Raw genomic sequence first — 23215 nt, forward strand, 5'->3', positions numbered from 1 at the left:
ACATCTCAAATCTTTTAATGTGTTTTAATGGAACTGTTCTGTGTTCAATGCAACAGCATCTATAACATCTCATTCCTCGGGTTGTAAGAGCAACAGTGGTGTTTCCAGTAATGCACTTACAGTGTAAATAGAGATTCAACAACATTTCAAGTTGTTTTCTTGCATGTTTACGGTAGTTAGAAGCCACATAACATTACTTTTTGAAGTTGGTATGTTTTAACATTTACTCCTTTACAGTGCTTTGCCTTGACTTTATTTGTAAGTGCATTACTGTAAACAGTTTCTTTTTCTTACTTTTGTAAATTAAAATATAACCTTTCTTCTGATATCTGTATCTATATATACACTGCTGTTAAAAGTCAGTAAGATTTTTGTGTTTTAAAGAAGTCTCTTCTGTTCATCAAGGCTGCATTTATTTGTAAAATACAGAAAAAACAGTAATATTGTGAAAAATTATTGCAATTTAAAGTAATGGTTTTCTAGTTTAATATACTTTAAAATATAATTTATTCCTGTGATGAAAAGCTGACTTTTCAACAGCATCATTCCTTTTTTGAATAAATGTTGTTCTATTTATTCATCAAAGAATCCTAAAAAAAAGTATAATCGAAAAAAAAAAAAGTTTCCAATATTGATAATAAATCAGCATTTAAGAATGATTTCTGAAGGATCATGTTACACCAAAGACTGGAGTAATGATGCTGATGAAAATTTAGCTTTGCATCACAGGAATAAATTATCCTTTAACGTATATTAAAATGGAAAACATTATTTTAAATTGTATTAATATTTCACAATATTACTGTTTTTTCTGGATTTTTGATAAAAATAAATGTTGCCCTGATGAGCAGAAGAGACTTCTTGGAAAAAAAACGTTACAAATCTTACAGATCCCAAACCTTTGTGTGTGTGTGTGTGTGTGTGTGTGTGTGTGTGTATAGGTAATCTTAAGATTACCTGTAATTAATTTTTGAAGAACAAAAATAAAACCATAATCTGACGAATCATCTTAAAGCTGCAGGAGCTGTTTAACATTTTCTTTGAAATCGTATTAGTTTGGAGGGAATCATCTGCTCTTAATTGCTTTTCGGTGCATAGTGACATGGTGCTTAGTGTATTTTTCTCCTCTAAATGTCATTAAAAGCATACAGAAGAGTGGTACTTTATATCAGTGCCCTCCTGTGTTGAAAGCATCAGCTGTCTGATTCACTGCCATATTGTCAGAAGGGCACTTGAAAGGAGAGTGTGTTTGAAGGTCAGTATTAGACATTGACGTGCAGGGAGCCAGAACAGAAAGTGTAGCCTGTATCTGCACATTAATTTCAGATGTGGTGAGAGAAGAGGAGGTCTGTTAAATATTTTATCCACCTTGATTCAAGTATGTTTTTATTTATCTGCTTATACATTTATATCAGCTGCTTAAGAGAGGTCGAAAGAGGTGACACTTTGGAGGGATTGATGAGAAATCATGCACACCCCCTCTTTTTTTTTTTTTTTGATGTGGATGAGAGTATGAGGTTTTGGAAGTGGATTCTAATGACCACAGTGAAGGTTTTTGGTGACTCAGCAAACATTGGCTGGAGGTCACTGAGGTGGGTGTGTGTGAGAGTGTGAGAGAGTGTGAGAGTGTATGAGTGTGTGACAGAGAGTGTGAGAGAGTGAGAGTGTGAGTGTGTGAGAGTGAGAGAGAGAGAGAGTGAGAGTTTGAGAGAGAGAGTGTGAGTGTGTGAGAGAGTGTGTGTGTGAGAGAGTGAGAGTGTGAGAGAGAGAGTGAGTGTGAGAGAGAGTGTGAGTGTGAGAGAGAGTGTGTGAGAGAGTGAGTGTGTGAGAGAGTGTGTGAGAGAGTGTGTGAGAGAGTGTGAGTGTGTGAGAGAGTGAGAGAGAGAGAGTGAGAGTTTGAGAGAGAGTGTGAGAGAGTGTGAGAGAGAGAGAGAGAGTGAGTGTGTGAGAGTGTGAGAGTGTGAGAGTGTGAGAGAGTGAGAGTGTGAGAGAGTGTGAGAGAGAGTGAGAGAGTGAGAATGTGAGAGAGAGAGTGAGAGTGTGAGAGTGTGTGAGAGTGTGAGAGAGTGTGTGAGTGTGTGAGAGTGTGAGAGAGTGTGTGAGTGTGTGAGAGTGTGAGAGAGTGTGAGAGAGTGTGAGAGAGAGTGTGAGAGTGAGAGTGTGAGAGATTGTGTGAGTGTGTGAGAGTGTGAGAGAGTGTGTGAGAGAGTGAGAGAGTGAGAGTTTGAGAGAGAGTGTGAGAGAGTGTGAGAGAGTGAGTGTGATTGTGTGAGAGTGTGAGTGTGTGTGTGGTCAGAGCTGGAAATGCATGCTATGGTCACAAAGGGCTCAAAATTCACTGTGTGGATGTCCACAGACACATATATACAAATGACCACTCTCGTCTTGGCTCCTGTCTTCCTGAACCAGAAAAGCACAGTACTCACGGGCCAGTGTCCCGTTTCACATGCGCGTAGAGGAATGGACATTAATGCAGCCTTCTCTGTTACAGAAGAGAACAAATGACACTCTCTCCATCCACTGTGACCCTAAAATGTCACTGCATTAGATAGCAAACTAAGTGTCGCTTGTTTTAAAGAAAAAGACTTGATAAGCAAAACATCTCACAAAATTAAGTTTGTCCAGTTTTGAAATAATAACCCACGTGAGTCTGAGAATAACTGACTTAATAAATTCACAAAAAATTGACAAAACAACAGTTGATTAAAAGACACTGAGCAAAAATATTGAAAAAAGTGAAGTTAGTGAAGAGAGGATCCTGCGTTGTGGTTTTATGTTTTTATCTGATGCCTGCGTTCAGGCATTCACACATTTATTAGAATAAAAAAAGTTTCCATATACATATACGAGATATTAAAAGCTAGTATTTAGCATGGTTTGAAAATCATGTGACCAGGTTCATGCACAATCAAAAAACAGTCATAAACCTAGGAAAAAACTGACCTGCTGCAGACATAACTAGTGAAACCACAGGAGTGTGGTTCATCCACATAATAGATGAGGCACTGCCTGCATTGGAAGAGTATTGACAAAAGGGGACGAATGAGTCTGGGTTTTAACTGAGTCACCGCTGCTTTTGACAGATAGATGTGCTTCTTGCCCCTCCATGAGTAACTGTGTATTACATAAGCAGCCCCAGCAGAACATTGATCATGCATCCTTTAAACATCACGTCACCCTTGTCCATTTCAAGAGGTCAAGAGTGCGTGTGATGGTTGTCTCACATAGATTTGTGTTTTGTTGATATAAGGTGCAGATATACAGTAGTCATCATTGCCACAATCAATTGGTACACATTATTAGTCATTTTACCAAACAGTTCTGATATACTATTGCTCTTTTTTTTTCTTCTGAATGTTTGTCAGGATTTACGTAAATTATTATTATTTTTTTTGGGATTGAAATGACTTTCATTTCCCTCTATTTGTGCATTCTGTCTGATCTGTTTAGCTTTGTCCATTGTCTTGGTGGAATGCATTTTTGGTCATCCGCAGCCTAATCGAGCCATGTATCTGTGGCATGTAATGGAATTTTCTCTCAATCACTGCTAAAAAGACCCAACAAAATATGTTATACGCCTTGGGCCAAACAAATACTGACAAGAACGTGAAGTGAAATCAGTTCAATGCTTCTTTTCTTTCTCTGCTATACCACATAGCAATTTTACCTCTTTCCATATAAATAAATACCTTTCACCCATGCATGATTATTTATAGACAATCTCCTGCAATTACTAATGTGCTAGCCCTGTCACTAATAATTTGATAACAGCATTTTTTTTATTGTTCCTTCAGGGCTGAACTTGATGCATGACTCAAACTGTGCATAAGAGGGTTGTAATCATTTAGAAATGTCTTATTAGCACACAGTTTAGCTTGTTGCTGCATTATTGTTATACGTGAATAGCAGGACTCAAAGGGCATTTGGTATAAGCCCCCTCATGTTCTTACTATCCTCAATTAAAGGGGTCATATAATGCGTAATTATCATCAGATGAATCCAGTCAGAGTTGTATTAAAAATTGTCTTTCTTTCAGCTGTATCGTTGCAGTCAGCGGGTGTTACATCGCTTCAGTCCAAAAGAAGTTAAATAAAAAGTGCACATCCATAAAAAAGTGTCTCACATGGCTCCGGGTGGGGGCGAACTAAGGCCTCCTGTAGAGAATCGATGTGTTTTTGAATCTAGCTTCAGTTCCAGGGGAAATAACTCATGAGGTCAGTGTTGTGCGTGCGTCACTTCAAAACAAAACAGTGGTCAAGAATTAGAAATACAAAACGAGGATTGGTAAAGAAGAATGTCGTAGGATTCGATATAAGCCAAGAGGAGACTAGTTTGTTTTTGTTTATTGGTCTCAAGCAATGCAACACCCCCTGACTGCAATAATAGAGCTTGAAAGATCAAAGACAGTATTTAAACTTAAAACTCATATACACCTAGGATGCCTCGATGGTGAGTAAAGCGCAGCAACATTTTTGGTTGAACTAACCCTTAAAGTTATAATTTAGCAGTTTAAACAACAAAGAATGATGGTAAAATAGAGATTTCAACAGAAAAACAGAGCTACACTGATCTGTCTAATATTGCAAGAGGCTTTGGGTTGTTATGTGACAGATGGGTCTTTATGGTGAGAGCCTGACAAATTCAGCTGTGTTTGTATATATATATATATATATATATATATATATATATATATATATATATATATATATATATATATATATATATATATATATATAAGGACAGGTTTGTCAGATATGGAAATGACAGCTTTCTTTCTTGTTCCAAACAAGGAAAAAAAAAGTAGCACAGTAAATCGGTTTTAATTTACTATGCATTAAAATACCCGGCCTGTGGAGTGCAAGATTGATCCCATGCATGATTCTTAACAATGAAATTGAGTTGTTCATCCTACACTCTCAAACTGCTTGTAAAGCTTAATACTTAGTAATAAACTTATAATCAATAGCCGCAAGTCAATAGTTTTGTAGTACCATAAACAGCTCTATTCTTTTATGCTTTGCTATTTACAATGCTTTGGATGCATCAAGCAGATAATTTCTTTATAAAAGAACACATTTTGCTTCAAATAAAAGTTTATAATGAGCTGGTTGATTTTGCTGTTTTACTTTATGGATTTTTTTCAATGCCTGTGGAGAACATGAATGGGGGAAATGCCAAGGTCACAAAGAAAGTGTATGTCTCTGTTGCACTCTATTCAAATCTTCACTCATTTGCTCCTGTTTTCCATTGGGCTCAAATTGTGGTGGTCACTGATAAGGTTACCCAGTCACCCCCTGATATTCACGGTTCATCCATTTCTTGAGTCATGTGTTTGAGTAACCTTTACATCAAAAGGAATGTCTCTAAGGGATTTGAAGCTGCTAAGGAGTGACGTTATTCCTTTTGTGTCTTTTTTCCTATCTTTTTTCTTTTTCCACCTTTTTTTCCTGAAGCTTTATGCCTCCCTTTCCTTCGCCGCCTCACTCACTTCAAACATAACATCTCAGTTGCTCTCTCACATTCTTTCTCTGTTTGCTCTCTTAAGACCATGATGATGGGATATAGATGCGCTGGATTGCTCATATAACTGACAAGCAGTAAGCAGGTGTGGATGCTTTTGTCTTCACACGGCTCTGTCAGAGGGAAGAAGACAAAATGCCGGTTTCAAATGATCATACTACACATATATACTTACTGTAGGCATACTTTGCTCCATATACCTTTTTTCTTTATGCATTTCCATAAGTGATATCCTGGAGGAAACGTAATACGGATAGAATCACACTGCTGAAGAAAGCACATTTAAAGTCAGCAGGAAATACAAATTTACCCTGTCTGTTTTCTAAATGCATGTTTCAAGTCAAACAGCTGATAATACTAATAATGTTTATTTTATAATAATAATAATACCGTATTTTCCGGACTATAAATCGCACTTTTTTTTCATAGTTTGGCTCGTCCTGCGACTTATAGTCAGGTGCGACTTATTTAGCAAAATTAATTTGACATGAACCAAGAGAAAACATTACCGTCTCCAGCCACCAGAGGGCGCTCTATGTTGCTCAGTTCTCCTGTAGTCTACACTGAAGACGTAGAGCGCCCTCTCGTGGCTGTAGACGGTAATGTTTTTTCTTGGTTCTAAATAAATGCGACTTATAGTCCAGTGCGACTTATACATGTTTTTTCCTCATCATGACGTATTTTTGGACTGATGCGACTTATACTCAGCTGCGACTTATAGTCTGAAAAATACGGCAATAATGAATAACTTAAACCGTAAGCTTCTCATGGCGCTTTATAAGCAATATAAGAATAAGTCAAAACTAAGATAATCAACAAAAGCTAACTTAAAAAGCCTCATCTGTTCAAATGTAAATTTTTTAGAAATAAATGTTTTGATCAATCAATCAATCACCTTGACCTCATAATACAAATAAAATGTCATAATGGGATCTTCCAGTGGAAAAAGAGGCTTTTCTCTGGTGACATACGAAGGACTTCTCCATTCATTTAGCCCTAAACCCAGCAAACTCATGTTTGTTTATCTCCGTTTTCGACTGCCACGCCCACATCTTAACATCCAATCAAAAAAAGCAATGTTTTGAACCAAGACCTCATCTGCTGTGCCAGCTACGACCAACAAGCCACTGTAGACTGGATTAAAGCTCGCTTCTTCAGTAGGGTTGTGTATGGTGTATATTGAAAGAGTATTGCTAGCACTGTTTCAGATCAGAGACCTGTCAGCGACTGCTCCCATGTGTGCTGATTAGCGCTCCTCATTCTCCCACGTCGACTTCTCTCGCCCATTACCCATCAGTAACACGTTACTGCCTTGCACCCACCTGACAAATTACTGTTACCAGGGAGACCGTATGCACATGCTTTTTAACATCCCTTCTGCCTGGTGTCTGTTCTTCACAATTAAAAAAAAAGTCTCACAAAGGTTAAAAGCACAAAGATGCAGCAGTGTTTCTGAGAGAAGCTTTCGATTACTAGTCCTCTTGCACTTGCTCAGTGATGGTATCTACCATGATACTGACTGATTATCATTGATGTTTACTGACGTTTATAAACCGTGGTGCCATGAAATGGTATCCTGCTAATATCAAGAAACATGCTATTTGCATGGTTTGTTAATAACACTATTCCAGCACCATTCAAGCACCTTTGATCAGACTAAGATTTTGACTTGGTGGATGACAAAATAGGTGAACCGCAAGTGTTTTCACCTGAACAGAAACCTGTTTTCTGCTTTCACAAGATTGAATAGATATTTTATTCATAGTTCTGCATGTCCATCTTTTTTTCAGTAGGTGAACCTGCACTCTGGATTTCATTTAATGATTTAGTACTGAACAAAGACATAAGGGCACATGTATTTCCATTCCTAAAAACACTTAGACGGATCACTAAATTATGTTCATCGGATTTGACTTACGTTTTGACATTTAAAGAAATGACTCGATACAAGATGCATTTAACCTCGTGTTAAAAAATGAATAAATGAGCGGAGTTAATTTATTTTTAATGCCGGTGAAAATCATCACTGAAGATGTTCTCTCTCATTAGTTATGCGGAGCACACCTCATCTTTCACCTTTCTCCTTAACACGGTCATCAGTTCTCTCCCAAATTGAGTTCATTTCTTCCTGGTCTGGCATTGGGCTGACATTTACCAAGTGCGCCTTAAAAGGCTTTAATCGGTCTTCATCGTGTGTGTTTTTGGGTTGCTGTGAAACACATAAATGGATGTCTGAGTGATCCATCATCTTTTCACTTTTTCTTGACGCTCAAAGTCTCCCTCTCTATTCTTCAGGATTACTCTTGCATGACCATAACACTTTAAGTGTGAGCCAGTGAACTCTGTATGTTCCTATAGGATGGCATTGGCCATGTTTGCTGTTGTTTTTGGATTAGGAATGACTAGAGGGAAAAATATATGTCCCTGAATCATCCATATAACTCGTGTAATCCCCATATTGTGCTGGGTCATTTGAGCTATGCAGTATTTTCTCATTGTTTTCCCATTTCTCAGTATTTTCTCATTGTGGAATTACCTGGGCACCATATGTGCGCAAAGACCCCTGGTGTCATCTATCATTCAGCTATTTGTTGGTAGACAAACATCTTCCATATGGTGACAAAACAAACACAGCCAGAAGCTAATGACACTGGCATGGTGACCAGGTGTTTTTATGACAGGAAGCAATTGGCTGGAAATGACTGTTGTTTTTCCTCGTAAGGCCCTGCGCTCTACGTGATCGGGAAACTCTCACGGTTTTCCTGTTGAGGTCTTCGTTGGAAGTTCCCTTTTCGGGGTTTGTATTTTTTTTCGTTTGTGGTTTCTCTAGAAAAAAGACATCTACGTGAAGCATTCGTGCAAAATGGTTGACTGAATTGAATTCTACCAAGCAGGGGAGAATTAAATCAAGCCCCCACACAGCGTCTGTAATGGAGGTTATTACAGGCCCATGATGGAGGAAGGTAGAACTGTGATAGTGACCCAAGGATGATCCACCACATCTCGTCCTTAGCATCCAACCCCATCTTGTTTATCTTACGTGACCCAGTTTCTTCCACCAGGTTAAATACAAATACATCAGCTTTTTGTTCTCTGAGAGGAATATGAAAGTTACCAGTGCCATCAAAGAGCAAATACAGCAAGCAGTAAGATGCTTTTTCACATGCATTTAGTCTCCTACGTTCCCTTGGAGAAACACGCCTTAAATCTCAAGATGGCAAAAATAGCATTGGCACATCTCATATGATCTTCAGATACAGTGATGTGTTCGCCAGGCATGCCACCTGGCTTTTGCAATTGTGTAAGAATCCGCATTGGATTGGTTCTGCATTATGGTAGATGAACAAGACCTTTTCTAACCTTCACCCGTCATCTGATAGAAACATATTTATTCACGTATGAAATTTAATTCTCCCAAGAAAGAGTGCTACACCATACACAAGTTCATGCGATCCCTTGGACAGAATGAGTTTCACGTGGATGGAGTGAAACCAGCACTGACAAAACTAAACACGCTGTATAAGATTTCCCACTCGATGCAACAATAGCCCACAACATGCAAGCCAATCTAATCAACATGGAACCGAGTTGTATTTTTAGTTGCATTTCACCTTCCCAGTGATGGCTAACTCAAAATCAAAAAATGGTCCCTTTTTGCAGTTTGAGCTTAATAGCATTAGCCAAAATGTTTTTTTCTCTCTTGCCGGTAAAGAAAGCGATCGTTGGCCACCTGTTCCAGCTAATTCTGGGAACAAAAGCGTAGTGCTTGCCTGGATGTGAGTAATGTGAAAACACCTCATTCACGGCAGTTGGCAGCTAGCCATCCTGGGTCACCGGTTTGCACTGAGCTGATCAAATCCATCTCCACAGTGACTGTGCATGTCCCTGCTAAACCATTATCCCTCCACAGTTCAGGGTAAATGAGGGCTAGCGCATTACATGCTGCGAGTGAACCTGCTGCAAGCAATTAGGTCTCTCCCAGTCCTCTGTTTTTCTTTTCTGATTAAGACCTGTTCTTTGACAACTACACTCACTGTTGCATAAGTGGCAACATATGATATATACTGCTGGACAGCAGCCAGTTTTAGCTCAGTTTGTGTGTGATTAGCTACGGCTGAGCAGTATAGATAAAACAATTATACCAAAGTATTTTTCAACAATAATACATATTAAATGCCACATGTCGATGGACAAATTTTTGCAGATTGAATCAGGCTGCATTAAAAAAAAAATGTGTCTGAAACTCTCATACTCACACATGCTATTGTCATGGTGCATAAAATCTCAAAATGTGCTTTAGTGTCTTATGACCCTGCAGCAGGTAAGCTGAAATTGGCAAATAGGCACAAGTGCATGGACAGTTTTTCCACATTCGGTCTTACTTCCTAAGATCTTAAGTAGCAACCAAATCAACGCAGCCACTAGTGTATCAGAAATGGGAATGGACCCTCACCAACACCTGTAATGAGGTCACAAGGGATCGCCGTTTCTTCTTGTACTTACTATAGTCAGTGACTCCCTTTGGTTTTACAGTGTTGCAGTGCATAAAGTGTTTCAATCTAATTGACTTTTTTAAAAAAAATTAAGTTTCATCCTAAACATCCATGTTGCCCAATCTTTTTGTTGTTGTTTAGAATGTTACAGTAGGAACCTATTTCACATTTCGGCAGATTTCTCTTGATCGGTGTTGAAATTCAGAGCACAGAGAAGCTGTAGCAGCCCTGTCCTCAGATTTAGCCTTCACTTCAAGTGGACCTGAAGACCGCATGAAGGAAGCAATTTGCGTCCATCATTTGCGTGATTAGCGCTTGATTGCAGCAAAGTACTTAGCCACCACTGATGGCTTTATCCTACCACTCCTGCCTATTACACTCAATCTGTTCCCCATTAGTCAAGCACATAGAGACAAGAAGGGTACATTTACTGAATTATCACGTTCTCTCATTATTTTTTTAAAGACATCTGTTGCATATATATTCAATCACCTGCAGTTTTCCATGTACCGTTTTGGAAAGCGACTGCGCCTGATCATCTTTGATCCACTGGGATTAGATTAAAGTTGGACGGGGTCTTGAATCGGTTGTAATGATTGGTGCTTTCATCCATGGGAGATTAAATTAAAGGCAGGATCAGAGAAGCTGCTTTGAATGCAGCGTTGGAGAGATTCCTGTTTTGCGTTTTAAACTCCAATGTCCTGTAGTCACAGCTTAGCTGAGACAGTTGAATTTAAAGAATCTGAATTTGACCTACTTTCCTTACATGTGTTGAGCGCAGTGACGTCAATCAGTCTGCTCACAGTCTGTGTTCCCCTCACGTGGAGAAGACTAGTCTCAGGTGTAGAAGAAGAAAATGTAAATGTGTTTAGATTCCTGTGTGTCAATGGCCTGCCTCCCACATTAATTCTACTCAAATATTATGTAACTCATTCAAATCCAGAGAACACATGAAATGAATGAACATTTCTGGTGAAGCGAAATCTTAACTGGGAGATTATGTATTACAGAAGAGGAGAACATTACACAATAATGGCAAACTTATTCAACATATAACCTTGATTCCGTTTAGGCCACTTGATTAAACCATTCATGTAAAACTTGTAGTACATTGAATGTCATAGTGTTTTTTCTTTGTTATACATTTCGGTAACACTTTATAATAACTGCATGCTATTAATCATTAGTTAAGAATTAGGAAAAAGTTAATCATTTATAAAGCATTAATAAACATTTATAAGCAGTTTATAAATACAGATATAAATGCTTTATACCTGATTTAAAAGCATATCTATAATGTATTTTATAATTGTTTTTTCATACTTTATTAATGATCAATTTATCATTTCTAAATTAAGTATAGCATTATTTACACACCAGTTATTAAGGAGTTGTCAGTGGTTCATAAGATCACTTAGAAATTGTAAGTAAATGATTAATAAACTATAGTTATAAACTATAGTGTTAATAAATGGTTTATTAACATGTATTTCTACTGTAATTCAGGGTTAATTCAGGTAGTTATAAAACATATGTAGTTGTTAGTTAACTATTTTTGTGCGCTCATCTAAAGTGAGGACTATTTATGCCTTGTAAAGCTTTTACAAATGAGATTTAAAGGCTGTTAATATTTCTATGTTCTGTATCACTGTGTTGTGTTTGTTTCAGTTTTTTGTTTAGAAGATAACCGCGCCTTTAAATATCCTTTATAAATGCTTTACAAGGCATAACTAGTCCTCACTTTAGATGAGCTCACATAAATAGTTAACTGACCACTACTAAATGCTTTATAACTACCTGAATTTATTACATTTCTTGTGATCTTATGAATCCCTGGCAACTCCTAAATAACTGGTTTGTAAATAATGCTATACTTCATTGAGAAATGATAAATTGATCATGAATAAAGTATGAAAATACAATTATTAAACACATTATAGATATGCTTTTAAATCAAGAATAAAGCATTTATATCTGTATTTATAAACTGCTTATTACTGTCTATTAATGCTTTATAAATTATGAATGATCTGTTTACTAATGCTTAATTAATGATTAATAATGTGCAGTTATTATAAAGTGTTACCGATATTTCTTTATTGTTTATTCCACAGAATCCGTCTCAGGTGGGGACAGCCCTACAGGTGTTTTACAACCTCGGCAATCTGAGAGAGACCATAAGAAGTGTGGTGGATGGATACAGGACATCTGTGCAGGAGAATGTTGTCAATGCCCTTGACATTAAAGTCCTTACTCAACCTGCCAGCACCAGAGGTTTTGTTGTTTACTGCATTTGTGGCTTGCTTGCTGATTCTGCATTGTGTTTTAATGTGTGCCTCTCCCTCGTGTCTGCTGTGTTTAGGTGCCCCTGGCAGAGCCATCATGCCCACTCCAGGGAACACCGCTGCATTTCGAGCTGCCCTTTGGACAAATTTAGAGAAACTAATGGACCAGATCTGTGCAGCGTGTGGTCAGGTATGCATAAGTCATCAAACTCACACAGACGTTACTATTATGAAACTGTTAATGTCATTAGGCACGACAACAGTAGATGGTTTTGTTCCCACCATGTCCCACTTTGTCTGGTGTTCACTTGTAAAGCCACAAAATATTGAGCTTGACTTAAGATCCGGAATTAACTTTTTGGCACTAATGGTGAAGTGAGGATGCTTGAGTGGGGAAAGGAGATTGCTGTCACTCTTCTCCACTCATACAAGCTGTTCAAGTCCATGCATTACTTAGCAACTTTCAAAGCTTAATGCATTAGCTGCTTCTGAAAATATATTGTTGGTGAAGAAAAATAGATTAATGCATGTGCATGATGCATTATTTAGGTGCATGATTTTAAAACTTGTTAATAGAATTTTTTCATGAGTGCAGTATCAATTTTACCTATTTTTTAAAGCCAAGTGTTGAATTTAGATCATGCTTGAATAGGGTCCTTGGATATAATGGATAAAGTTTCTTCTATGTTCCTGAACAGGTGCAACATCTACAGAAGGTTCTAACCAAAAAGAGGGACCCGGTGTCTCATGTCTGCTTTATTGATGAGATTATCAAGGTGAGATGGAATATATGATGGTGTGTGTGTGTGTGTGTGCAGTTAAATTTTGTTTGTAAAGTCGGACTGGAAAGTTGTGTGTCGATATTGTGCGTATCCCATGAGTGGAGTCCATGAGTCCGTCCTTGATGTGTAGTGATTTATTACAAAGGATTTTTGTGTGTTGCCCTTGCCTTTGACGGACCTGCCTGCATAGCCCCTGCTGGTTCACTTGCTGCTGGCACATTAGCAGTAAATGACATCCTAATTGGTGTCTGCAGGTGGCTGGCCCCTCTGTGACAAGGTTATCTACCCCACATGCATACACACGTATATATCCATCACACAATTTCAGTCAGACAGTGATGGGACAATTTTATCTACCTTCTCCATTTGGCTCTGGGTGGTTTTGTGAACTAGCAGGAGTGTGTTGGTGAAAAACAGTGTTTGCAAAGGCATATGCAGTGCGTTTCCCCTTTGGTATCTCAGACATCCGTGGCTCTCGATTCCTTCAGTGGCAAATTTGGCTAATTGCAGCCGGTAATTAAGGTGCTATTTTCTGCCAAATGAAAGGCTAAACTGTGAGATCAGAACAGTTTAGGAAGGGGTGGTAAGACTTCACAGATGGATTTCAAAGACAGCATATAATGCTGGGAATTAGAGCTGGCCTTGAGCGACGCATTTGCTTAAACCATAACCAGCAAAGCTAATGTGGGCATAGATTTCAAGTTATCTGATGCAAAACTGTAACATGGATATATTTGGAATTGCATAGTACTTGCATTATATGATCTGTGTGTTTTCTGTGCACATCATGCAAATTTTAAACATGCATTTTTATATTCCAATTAGAATGTGTCCTTAATAGTTTTATAATTTAGATATAATTTAAAGCGCATCAATGCATGCACATTTTTTTTTTTTCTTCATATAGTCATGGTATTGATTCCTTCAGCGTTTTTATATTTACAGTGTAGCATAAGTATACAAAGTAGAGCACACTGCATGAAATACTGCATCGCTTGACCCCTGCAACAAAGACAATATCTGCCAAAATCTGTTTCTTGACTTATTGTCTGGCTGAACTGACAGAATTAGTTTATAGTAATACGATTTCATGATAAGCGCAAGCCATTTGTTTTAAACGTAATGAAGTCATGCATCAACAACAACAACATAGCATACTACTGCATGCTAATGTTTTCTGTTGCATACAGTCTAGCGCACAGGATGTTAGTATTCCTTTCCGAACACAGTCATAGTTGTGTTTTGCATTTGTGAGAAAAATAAAAGGTCTGTGTCCAAACCCAGTCGTTTTCTCTCTCTCTGTCGGTATTCCACCCGTTTTCACTCGGTAAACAGTTTCGCGGAGATGAGTTGAACGGCTTCTAATCACCTCTTGGAAATCGAGATTTTCGGTCAGAAGATTGAGGTCTGCGGGAATGGTGTTGGGAGGGGGGGGGCGTTTCCATAGCAACACCATCTCTCGCTCTCCAATAGACCTTTTTATTTTCTTGTTAAAAAAAAAACTGAAAGGAAAAGCAAAAAAAGTTCGATTTGAGAGTGAGGGTGGCCTTTCTCTTTCAAATATGTAAGAAATAATGACAGCATGATGAACAGAGTTTTGTGTGCCGATTTAAATTGAATGCTTCATGGACTGAAACACACATTTTGTTTAAAGCTCGATGACTCTTGGTAGAAAGGGACACCTTGAAATTGAAACCACGCAGAATAGCTGACAGTGTCTCAGAGAGAGAGATCCGTCAGCTGTAGATAAAAGAGGCACTCGACATTAAAAGGCCCTGTGAAAGGTGTTGCAGAGCAGGTACCACTTCTTTAGCCTCACAAGCCTGTAAAAAGCTCTGTAGCACCTCTGTATCTTCAGTTTAACGAGGTGCATGCAGGAGACGGTACATGTATGCAGTATAGGAACAGTGCAGGAGTCAGTGTACAGCACAACAAAGCTGCTGTCGGATTCCCTGGAAGAGGAGGGTGAATGCATTTTATTTATTTTCTTTCTCTGCCTTCACTTCGAAAGCTGTTTTCAAACTCCCACAATCTCACACCTTTATCGGTGGCAAAAAAAACACCCCCCACACTGGCACCCATCGGAAAGCAAAACCTGCAAACCGCTACACTTTAACAGTTACAAAAGTAAAAACAGACCTTCCCGTTGGATTCCCAGCTGCTTTTATGTAGCGAACAAGCCTTCTGGCTCTCTGGCATGGGTTCATCTTCACGGTTAGCCCTCTCTTGTTCACTTCAGGTGTCATCAATGTGAAATACGACTCTACATCACAAAGAAGAAATTGGCTGAAGGACTGGAGCATGTATGAAACTTACTAGAGAAAAAAGAAAGAGAAGCCAAGATTGGTTGTATTATATTGATGGGCGTACTGAAACCATGCCACATTATATGCCACTATACAAACTAAACATGGACACTGCAAGTTTGTGCAAAACCTGATGATTCATGTTATCTGACTTGATTTCATAATGCACCAAAGAGCATCTTGTGAACTTTTAATGGACCTTTTGTGACCTTTTGTTCAATGGAGTGCACATACTCGGTCACAAATTTACATGCATTTCTTTGTCATTTTTTTAAATGTTCCAATTATTATTATTTTTTTTTACTTGCTGTTTATTTCCAGATTTAAGGCGAGACACTGCAGGTGAATAGGGCAAAAAAAAAAAACTAATAGTTAAGACCTTACTTATCCAGTTGATTGATAACATTGATTATTGCAAACATTTTTTGTATTACAAGTTTTCAAAAATGTTATGTTTAAATATGCAAATGAGGCATTATTTAATGAAATATGTGCTAATTTGCATAAATGTCTAGTACAAAAATCTGAACACTAGATGAAGTCAGTTTCAAATTTTCTGTTTAATTTTTTTGACATATTAGAGTCAAATGTTTTTACAGAGGGAATTCTGCTTATCTTTTTTTGTCACTCCATAATTCAGAAAATACTTTGAACAGCCAGAAAACAATATATTTTCACAATTTTGAGGGGAATAAAATGTTGTATATAATCAAGGAAAATATATATGAACAAATCCCTCTGTAAAAACCTTCAGAATATAGACAGGAATAAAAATGTCAAGTTGTCAAGAAAACGGCCTTTAAAAATATGTATTGTAATAGAAATCTATTGACACAAACAGATAAAGTGCTATAAAAGAAACACTTAACAGTGTCTTTTGGATATTTTCCTTCCACTAGTTTAAAAAATCACTAGATCACAAAATCAAAAAATTGACAGGTGCTTGAAAAAGCAGTGTTTTTGCCTGCAGTGTCTCACCTTAAAGACTGCCAATAAGGTCTAAGACCTCTGGACCCTGCTGTGTGTATATATATTTAACTATGAAGTCTCCATACTTCATCTTGTCAATTCTTTTTCTTTGGGGAATTCACAAATTTGTAGCGCTGGAAATTGTGAGTCATGAGAGAGTAATTTATATTACTGTAAAGCCACTACAAACGATTTTAGGTTGATGTACGGTGAGTCAGCAGGGACATTCAGAGCAGGTGGATGTGCACAGGTGCTGTGAATCAGTTCTGGCTCACCCCATTCCTCCTGCGTAAATGAATCTTTCTGCAATCATTGTGCATCTTGTTGTCTGTAAATTGACTGTCTATTCAAGTTACACACGATTCTGGCTAGTAAATAAGTTTAAATGGTCTGTAAAAGTTAATTTGATCTCCCTTTGTATGTAAAATATATTTCAAAATAATCAAGTTTGACTCGTCCCTCAACAGCTCAGCATTGGGTTGACAGGGTGAAGATCAGACAAACGAAATGCCTCTTTATTTGGCCGATCCTGACACACTCCAGCCTCTTTACACATGCACATAGTGAGAAGTGGTTCGATTGGATCATGGCACACGTCCACCATCATTAGACCATATTTATGTCATGATTCCCAAAAGATTATATGCCATATACTTTCCTGATTACACACAAATACACAAAAGGATCACACAGTCATTATTCTGTCAATGATTGCTAATGAGTGACAGCAAGTTTTTTACCCAATTAAAAGTACACTTTTATTGCAAGTCAACATTTCTTGCACAATAAAATAATCTCTACAGCTTTTAAGGTTACTATTTGTAAATAATCTCCTATGGTCTGACCCCTTTGCATGTGAAACGAGTAAGAAAACCCCTACAAAAATTAAAATGTACTTGATTCTAGTTTTTATTTGGGGTGAAATGTGACCTGGACATTAGTTTTGTGATTTGTTGTGGGTTGGAGCCATTAAAAGCAGTCATATCAGCTTTGTTTGCATAGTGTGTTAATGCATATATGTTATTGTGTGTGTGTCACAGTGTGTGTTATGGTAAAGTTCATGCGTTTTCTCACTCTTTATCAGGATGGGCAGCCTGACATCTTGCACACCTTCTGGAGTTCAGTCACTCAGACGCTTTCCGAGGAGCTGCAGAAAGCCACAGCTGGTGAGTCTCAGTCTGAGGTTTCGGTTTAAGACCGTGCTCCTCCATGCATCTCAAAAGTTCATTCTGTGTGTGAGTGTGTTACACAAGCTCCCCTCCTGCACCCAGTCTCTCTCGTCTCCTCCGCTCTTGCTTTCTTTTCATCACACTGCAGTCGGATTCAAACTCTATTACCCACATACACTCTTCAAAAGCTGCTTTTGAGAAGACTGACTGTTAACCCTTTCCTCTACTAACAGAGCCCGTATAATACAGACACAAAATGATGATTTCTACACTGATCTCAATCTCATGGTGTTATCAGGATAAATCAAGGCAGGTGTTTGGTCACAAGGGAATATGAAGGAAGCAGACTTTCAAATGTGAGATTCATTAGACCCCAAAACAGACTCCCCTCGTTACTTTTAGGACAGTGGACCCATCTGTCATGAAGACCTAGGTTTTGTATTTCGGATTGTAGATCAACTGGGTTTTTTTTAAGCCCATGACAATAACATTTGTGCATTTGACGGACAAATTTCTCCAATGCAGCTTGTTTATCCATGCCTTCCTTGCTAATCAAACCCATGAACTTGCCATTGGGTTGTGGTTTTAAACCCCAGAAGGGATGTTTCATGACCAATGACCATTGTGCTCTTCATCTAGACACTTAACTCCAGGTTTCTCGAGAGGATGAACAAGTAAATGTAAAATCCATTACTAACTTTACTGATGCATCATTTTGGTGGTTGTGTTACAACAACAAAAAACCCTCAATGTTACAGAAACCGCTGGCTCATGATCGCGACTGGTGCTCATCTTTATTACGTGTGCTAAAGATCTCGTGCAGCACGTCCTCCCTGCAGAGTCACTGTAATTTAGACCTTTACCTTAGCCTTGGCTCTATTGATCCCCGTCTGTGTTATCACCCCTCAATTAATGCTTCGTGCTTCACTCCATCTGATCAATAGAAGGCAAATAGGAGCCTTTGCATTTCTTTCTTCATCCAAATGCTTGTGCATTACTCCCTCTTCCAAGTCTTTATCAAGCCTGATTTGAAACCTCTCAATCAAACTTGCTTTTACATTCTCCAGACCCTAGGGGGGACTCACCTTGTACATCTATTAAGGGAACTCGCCAAAATACTCTCACAAAATGAGAACGTTCGAGGTGAAGATAGCTCCTAGAAGCCATCAGAAAACATTTTAGTTCTCGGGTCGATTGTTGTGGACTCTGTCTTGAGACATCACTGCTCCTCAAGCCTTCAAACAAGATCTGTTTATAAATGATTCATAAAATACTAGTCCTTAAAATCGAGACGGCTCCCTGCCTCTTCCCAGAATTCTTTGCTTTTCATAGAGCAGGTCACTAACACTTGTTCAACCAAGATGCACGTTTTCAACCATTCCACCGCTCACGTTTATTTGTTGGTTTTTGTATGCACCTCATAACCTTCCCCTGAGGAAGGCTTTTCTTGTCGGTCATGGGTTGTGTTTGAACACTGCTGCATGGCAGTTTTATGAAGTGAGGAAATGTAAGCTTTACTATAAGCGATAAATCCTAAACGTAGCGTCAGCTGAACATGGCTAGAGCTCACAGTCAGCACTTCATCAGTAGAGTAGAGCTGCCAGGACTCATCTTTGCTCGGGTGATGGCGAAACAATGATTGAAACGGTTTACGATGTTTGCGCCTCTGAACTACTCAATTATGCATTCATCAAATCAATCTGCATAGGAAACAATCTGCATAATAAGCGTTTAATCACCTGTAAAGTCGGGTCATTACCATATTAATAAAGATCCATTTTTATGCCGTTCCATCCGTTTGACTCATTTTTCCAAGTGTATTCTCTTTATTCGACATTGTTATTGTAAGATTGTTTGGAGATGAGGGATTTAGTTGAATCAGCTCGCTGAGGCACAAAGAAAGGGTTTGTAGCTTCAAGTCACTGCTTGCCATTGTCACAGCCAAAAATGTTTAATTAAATGGTGTTCACAACAATGCATAGCCCTGATTTTAAAAAAAAATGCATTGAAATCGAAAGAATAAAATCAAAACTATTAAAATACTTCATTGCATATCATTCAGAAGAATTAAGTTTTTGTTGTTGCATTCCTTGTAATCATAAACGTTGATGCATTTGCATGCTTTTTAGCTGTTTTAAGCCACTGCTAAAAAAACACATCTAAATGTGAATATCAGGACAAAGACACAACACGTGCATTTATCTACATGGCCGTCTTCTCTTTAAATTCATCCCGTTCTCAGTTTATTTTTCTTTTGTTCTCAGCATCAACCTTCCTGAAGCAGGCCCTGGAGGGAGAGTACCCCAAACTCTTGAGGCTGTATAATGAGCTCTGGAAGAGGCTGCAGCAGTACAGCGCGAGCATACAGGGGGCGCTAGTGAGCAGTGGTTCAGGTCTAGATGTGGAACTGCATCTGTCAGAGCATGACACCGAAGATCTGTTCACTCGGACCAAACCAGACTATGAGTGAGTACTACACACAAGGGGAAGCCATACTACCCTAGTGAAAAAATAAATATACTGTATGTATTTGAAATGCATGTATGTGTACCACAAATACATTTTTCTATTTATGTATTTAATCAAATATCCTGCCATTGTAGGTTTAGTATACTAAACTGGTGTACTTTAAAGTCTGCTAAATTGCAATGACGTATTTTTTTTTTTTTTTACATATTTGATTGTGTTAAAGTGGAACTATTGCAAGTACACTTCTGGTAATATTGTGCATTTAAAGTCTGGTGCTATTCACAGATCATGCACTCCTCATCAAAAGTGACATTAAAACACATTTTAGATTTAATACGGGACCCTGGAGCACAAAACCCGTCTTAAGTCGCTTTGGTATATTCTAAGCAATAGCCAAAAAATAAACTTTTTAGAGATAAAAAATATAAGCGTTTTTATTATTAATTAAAAAAAATTTAAGTAAATTAAGTAAAGTGCATTGTGCACAAGTAATATGCAAAGTAAAGTTTAATCATAATTTTTATATAAGTAAGTCTAAAGTTATCTGTCAGTAAATATGTTAAAAGATTTGAACTATACTTAGTATGAAATAAATGTTTTTTAAATATATATTTTTTTTATTAGGTTTTGCATCTCATGCATCTGACTGACTTATCATTTTAAGATGCTAAATGCAAGCAGTCAAACAGAAATACCACAATTTCTCATCTTAAAAGCCAGAAGTTTATTATCTACACAAACTATCATCTTCCTTATCATTCCTGGTGGCATAACAGAGATAGTATATCTGCAAAGTGCTCTAATAAACCCTTCTCATCAATCAGACAGCGTTTCTGCCTTCCACCTGAATGGAGAGATGTGTTGGGAAGCAAAAAAGCCCTTCTACTCTCAAACACATTATCAGACAATCTCTCAGAGATCAGTCAACAAGATCTCGTAATCTCAATCATCCCCTAAACGGCACCATGTTTTATGCACGGTTGCTCATATCGCATAAAACAGCTCAAGAAAAAGCTTGTCAAGATGCATGACAACCAGCAATTAAAGCAAAGAGTAATAAAGCATCTTGTCAAAAAGTGGCAGATGTGTTTAAAATGTCAGGGTGAACTGTTTTCTTTGCATTTCATTTTGGAGAGATTTAGTAGATCTATATTTGACTCTCATAAAGTATTTGCTTCGTGGCATTGAACTTATTAAGTTTAGAGATCTATTATTATAGAGAAATCTTTTATGTGTTAATTAACTTTTTCTCTTTATTAGTAAAATCCATTTGGTTTTCAGTTGCTGACATTAATGATGCTGTTTCTCTTAGCACTCGTGTCAATTCTTATGTTTTTTGCATCAAGTGTGTATAATTTATGATAATGAATGACTTTTTATCTTCTAAATCACATTACCATTACTGTGCAGTGTTTTGTTTGTTTTTTTTGTAATGCATTACTCTTTTACAGTAAAGTATCATGTCTCAGTTCCACTTTTATCAGCAGTTGATATACACAGGTCACACAAAAGAATAATAACTAGGAATTAAGCAGCTGTCAGCCAGCAATACTAATTTATTACAGTGACAAAATCAAATGCTGGGGGCATGAACCCTACTGAGTTTCATTAAGTGTTGTTCAGTTTGTTCTGCTGCACTTTTAATTTAGTCTCGATTTGTCATTTTCTCTATGGGGATGCCTCTGATTACATTAAAAGATTTAGGTCAGTGAAATTTTGTATGTGAGTTACTATGGAGTCAATATAATGCTATATATATATATATATATATATATATATATATATATATATATATATATATATATATATATATATATATATATATATATATATGCAAAGAAAAGATTAGTTTTGCAAAAGAAAATAAAGTTTTGCAATCAAAAATTTAAGTATTGAGGAAAATAATTTAGCTTTTTGCAAACAAAAATAAAGAATTGCAAAAGAAAATAAAGTATTGGGAGAAGAAAAATGAAGGGTTGCAAACAAAAATATAGAATTGCAAAACATGCATGAAACTTTAATGATTTTGCAATACATATTTTCCATGGTCATATCTATTAATTTATTTGCAGCGATGCTTTTATTTTGCGTGTCAGTCTAGTTTGAGCTTGCGATGCCGTTTTCCCTTTCTTTGCTTTCGCGCTGTTTCGTGCATGTTTTGCAATTCTTTATTTTTGTTTGCAACACTTCATTTTTTTTCCCTAATTATTTATTTTCTTATGCAATTCTTTATTTTTGTTTGCAAAAAGCAAAACCATTTTCCTTTGCAAGACATATATTTTTTTTGCACATATATATATATATATATATATATATATATATATATATATTAGGGGTGTAACGATACGCGTATTCATATTGAACCGTTCGGTACGACGCTTTCGGTTCGGTACGCGGTACGCATTACGTATACCGAACGGTTCGTTGGAGTAATTAATTATATTTGAAAAAAAAAAAAAGAGAGAGAGAGAGAAATATAATGATATGCGTTCAACAAGGTAGCCCAATAACCCAAACAACGTAACAGGCAACGCCCCTGACACTCCCGAAGAAGAAAAAAACACCATCTTATATGTTTATGTTAGGCTACTCAGCAGGCGCTCGCTCACTCAGTACGCGCTGAAGGCTCGTTGCAAAATAGCCAATGCGTTGAACAGACTAGAAATGAGAAGATCCTCCAATAACCAACAGGTCTGGTGTTTGGGTGCACTTTGGATTCCCTTTAAGCTATAATGGTGATGGCAAGAGAGTGGTGGATAAAAAAAACAACGGTATGTCGCATCTGCAACATGACAGGGTACACCAGCGGGAATACAAAAAAAAAAAAAAAACACCAGCGGGAATATCTGGGATATATGCGTCAGTACTATCTGGGAAAAGACGAAAAAAAGGAGAAACATGCACGCAGCAAACTATCCCTGCAGCATTTAGACACTATAGCTTACAGGGAATCCAACCCAAACACCAGACCTGTTGGTTATTTTAGGATCTTATATTTCTGGTCTGTTAAATGCATTCGACATTTTGCAACGAGCCTTCAGCGCGTGCTGAGTGAGCGAGCGCCTTAGAGGCCGTTCACATATCGTGCCTAAAAACGCGTGGAAAACGCTAAGCGCGTCTTTCTCCTCCTTTCCAAAGCGCTTGGGCAGAAGCGCTCATGAGGCGTCTGTCTTTGCTAAGCAACAATGACGTGCTCTCTCCATGAGACACGGAAATTTCAGC

At 37.7% G+C, this 23215-nt stretch overlaps 1 protein-coding gene across 1 annotated transcript in view; it reads left to right on the forward strand.

The window, feature by feature from the left end:
* cog5 (component of oligomeric golgi complex 5) overlaps nucleotides 1-23215 on the forward strand; it is a 60697-nt gene that overhangs the window by 23816 nt on the left and 13666 nt on the right. Inside the window, exons 8-12 of the mRNA XM_052584018.1 lie at nucleotides 12128-12287; nucleotides 12376-12488; nucleotides 12997-13074; nucleotides 17440-17521; nucleotides 19789-19990. Coding sequence (XP_052439978.1) covers nucleotides 12128-12287; nucleotides 12376-12488; nucleotides 12997-13074; nucleotides 17440-17521; nucleotides 19789-19990 — 635 coding nt within the window. The remainder of the gene's footprint in view (nucleotides 1-12127; nucleotides 12288-12375; nucleotides 12489-12996; nucleotides 13075-17439; nucleotides 17522-19788; nucleotides 19991-23215) is intronic.

Source organism: Carassius gibelio, chromosome A4, assembly GCF_023724105.1.
Source record: "Carassius gibelio isolate Cgi1373 ecotype wild population from Czech Republic chromosome A4, carGib1.2-hapl.c, whole genome shotgun sequence".
Lineage (NCBI taxonomy): Eukaryota > Metazoa > Chordata > Actinopteri > Cypriniformes > Cyprinidae > Carassius > Carassius gibelio.